Below are 3113 nucleotides of genomic sequence, written 5' to 3'. Positions count from 1 at the left end.
CTCCCTCCTCTTGAAACTGGATGCAGTGTGATTATATGGTGGCAGTGATGCTCTGTGACCTGCCGGGCTGGACTGTAGAGGATGGGCAATGATGCTTTGGATTTGTTAGAATTCTCCTCTTCCGGCAGCCATGTTAGAGTCTGGCTGTCCCGGGGCTACCATGGTGTGAGGCAGCCCAAACTCACCTGTGTGGGCAGACCACATGGAACGGCTCTGAGAATCCAGAAGAGGAGCCTGGCCACCCTCTAGCTTCTGTAACCTCCCTCTGTCCTGCTCTTCCAGCCCTAGCTAACATCTGCCTGCAATCACATAAGAGACCCAGAGCCAGAACCACCCAATCAAGCCCTTCCCAAATTCCTGGCCCACAGAAACCATCAGAGATTATAAATATATATTGCTGTTTTACACCACTAAGTTTTGGGGTGATTTATTATACACCTATAGATATTCAGAGTACCCCCTGACCTTTTGATTTAATCAAATAGCTTGTTAATTTAGTTAGTGAGAAACACTGAGCTAGTATGTGGATAGAAAAAAATTATAAATAACATAGGTTCAATTGAAGATGTTAGGTCACTTCTCTGACCTTTCATTAAAATCTTTTCCTTCTTTCTTTACTTTGCTAATACTGCTATATTATTCCTCTGTGAGAGGAGTAAGAACTCATTTTATGATTTTTCCCCCCATAGGATTTTCTTCTCCCTCTTCAATTACATGAATATTTCATCCTAAAAGCCCCATCTCTAGTCCCTGGTCATTTTAGCCCTCTGGGATTATTTCATAGTTCTCTACACTTCTCACTACAACATTTATTTATCATCTAGAGTCTATCTTGTGTGTGTACATGGGTGTCCACAAATCCTCCTCAAGTAGATTATAAATTCTTCAGGGTCAAGAACCACATTTCACAGTTTTTATACCTTTATATCCATTGAACTGTTACATTGCATTTTACATCATTCCATGATTCATTTATTGGATACACTATCTTGATATCATGACTTAAAATAAGAAGTATCTATTTGGTCTTTGTTCTCATTCCTGGCACGAAACTCCTAAAACCTTGGAATTTCCTGTGATGAGAACCACAAAGGTGTCTTTTGTTATGTTAATGAGATGACTTTTGGAAAGTACCTAAGCATGGGGGCTGGTTGCCAGGGGTGCCAGCCCTGTGTTTGGAAGACTGGAATTTTCAGTCTCCCCACTAAGCTCCCTGGTGGGCAGAGGGCTGGAGATGGAGTTCATTCACCCATGGCCAAGCCTAAGTAATGAGACCTACCTAAAAACCCAAAAGGCCAGGGACCCAGAGAGCCTCTGGTTGATGAACATGTGGTGGTATTGAAAGAGTGAAGCATGGAAGCTCTGCACCCCTTCCCACACAACTTGTCCTATACAACTCGTGCATATGGCTATCTTGAGTTATATCCTATTATAAGAAACCAATGATAAAACCAGTAGGTAAAATTTTCTCTAAGTCCTGGGACGCTTGGGTGGCTCAGTCAGTTGAGCATCCGACTGTTGGTTTCAGCTCAGGTCATGATCTCAGGGTGGTTAGATTGAGCTCTGAGTCAGGCTCCATGCTGAGTGGGGAGTCTGCTTGAGATTCTCTCTCTCCGTCTCCCTCTACCCCTCACCCCCCATGCTCTCTCTCTGTCTCTTAAAAAAAAAAACAACGTGAGCCAAAGATGGCTGCGCTCAGGGTAGGTGAGCAAAGGTTGGAGTGAGCCCCGTCGTGGTCGCTGAGGCCGGGTAGAGGCACCAATTGCTGTGAGGAGAGCATAAGTTACTGGCATCCCGGAAAAAAAGGTATCTATTATTGAAAAATATTTTAAGGCTCAAGATGGAAAATCATGAACCAAATGATACTGTCAAGGAAGACTTAATTTTCAATATCATAACCAGAAAAATTAACCAACTCCCAGAAGCAGAAAGGAATCTGTTTGAACGTGGATCAACATATGTTGGACTTAATGCTGGTCTCTGTGGTCTAATAGTAAATAGTCTTTTTTGACGCATCCTAAATGTGACACAGGCTCGTGTAGCCGCTGGCTTACCAATGGCAGTGATCCCATTTTTGACCGCACACATATCTTACAAAGGTTTTGTAAGTTTACCTTTGAATACAGGTGATTTGAATTGTGAAACCTGTACCATAACACGGGGTGGATTGGTTGGTCTCGTTTCTGGTGGTCTGCACCCTGTTATCTTGGCTATACCTGTGAATGGTGGCCTAGCAGCCAGATATGAGTCAGCCCCGCTACCAGAGAAAGGAAACATCTTAACTTACTGGACTAGAATTTCTAAGCCTGTCTTTAGAAAGATGTTATTTCCCATTTTGCTCCAGACTATGTTTGCAGCATACCTTGGATCTAGACAATATAAGCTAATTATAAAGGCCCTTCAGTTACCTGAACCTGGCCTAGAAATTCAGTAACTGTTAAACAAATGTGTACACAAAAATAAAATTGTAATGTATGAAAAAAAAACAAAAAACAACGTAATTATTTAAAAAAAAAATTTCTCTAGGTTCTGTGAAAGTTCTACCAAATTAAACAAACCCAAGGAGGGGTCATGGGAACCTCTGATCTATAGCTGACGGGTCAGATAATTGACATCTAACGGCGGGGGGCAGCCCTGTAGACTGAGCCCCTAACCTGTGAGATCTGATGCTATCTCCAGGTATATAGTGTCAGAATTTCGTTGAGTTGTAGGACACCCAACTGATATTCGAGATTTGCTTAGTGGTATGGAAAAACACACACACATTGGAATTGGTATTATAATCATAATCACCAATTACTTTTTTCAAGTATCATAATGGGAGATCCCCAATCAACTTGATCTAATCATTTAAAGAGACAGATTTCTATACATAAACCTATACATTTGTAAAGTCAAAATAACTCATTGAAAAGTTACAATTTTTTTTTAAGATTTTATTTATTTATTTGACAGAGAGAGACACAGCAAGAGAGGGAACACAGCAGGGGGAGTGGGAGAGGGAGAAGCAGACTTCCCACCAAGCAGGGAGCCTGATGCGGAGCTGGATCCCAGGACCCTGGGATCATGATCTGAGCCGAAGGCAGATGCTTAACGACTGAGCCACCCAGGCG

The 3113-nt window shown here is 42.2% G+C and overlaps 1 protein-coding gene across 1 annotated transcript; it reads left to right on the top strand.

Moving 5' to 3' along the window:
• Positions 1-1678: 1678 nt before the first annotated feature.
• Positions 1679-2490, top strand: LOC118538304 (transmembrane protein 126A). The gene has a single exon (XM_036096187.2). It carries the CDS (start codon positions 2057-2059, stop codon positions 2432-2434), a length of 378 nt encoding a protein of 125 aa, XP_035952080.2. The 5' UTR covers positions 1679-2056; the 3' UTR covers positions 2435-2490.
• The last annotated feature ends 623 nt before the right edge of the window (positions 2491-3113 follow it).

Source organism: Halichoerus grypus, chromosome 7 (assembly GCF_964656455.1).
Source record: "Halichoerus grypus chromosome 7, mHalGry1.hap1.1, whole genome shotgun sequence".
NCBI classification, from domain to species: domain Eukaryota; kingdom Metazoa; phylum Chordata; class Mammalia; order Carnivora; family Phocidae; genus Halichoerus; species Halichoerus grypus.
Note: the sequence above shows the minus strand (reverse complement) of the source record. Positions and strands in the feature narration are given on the sequence as shown.

Coding starts and splice junctions, on each gene's coding strand:
- LOC118538304 (XM_036096187.2), top strand. CDS start 2,057: ATGGCAGTGATCCCATTTTTGACCGCACACATATCTTACAAAGGTTTT.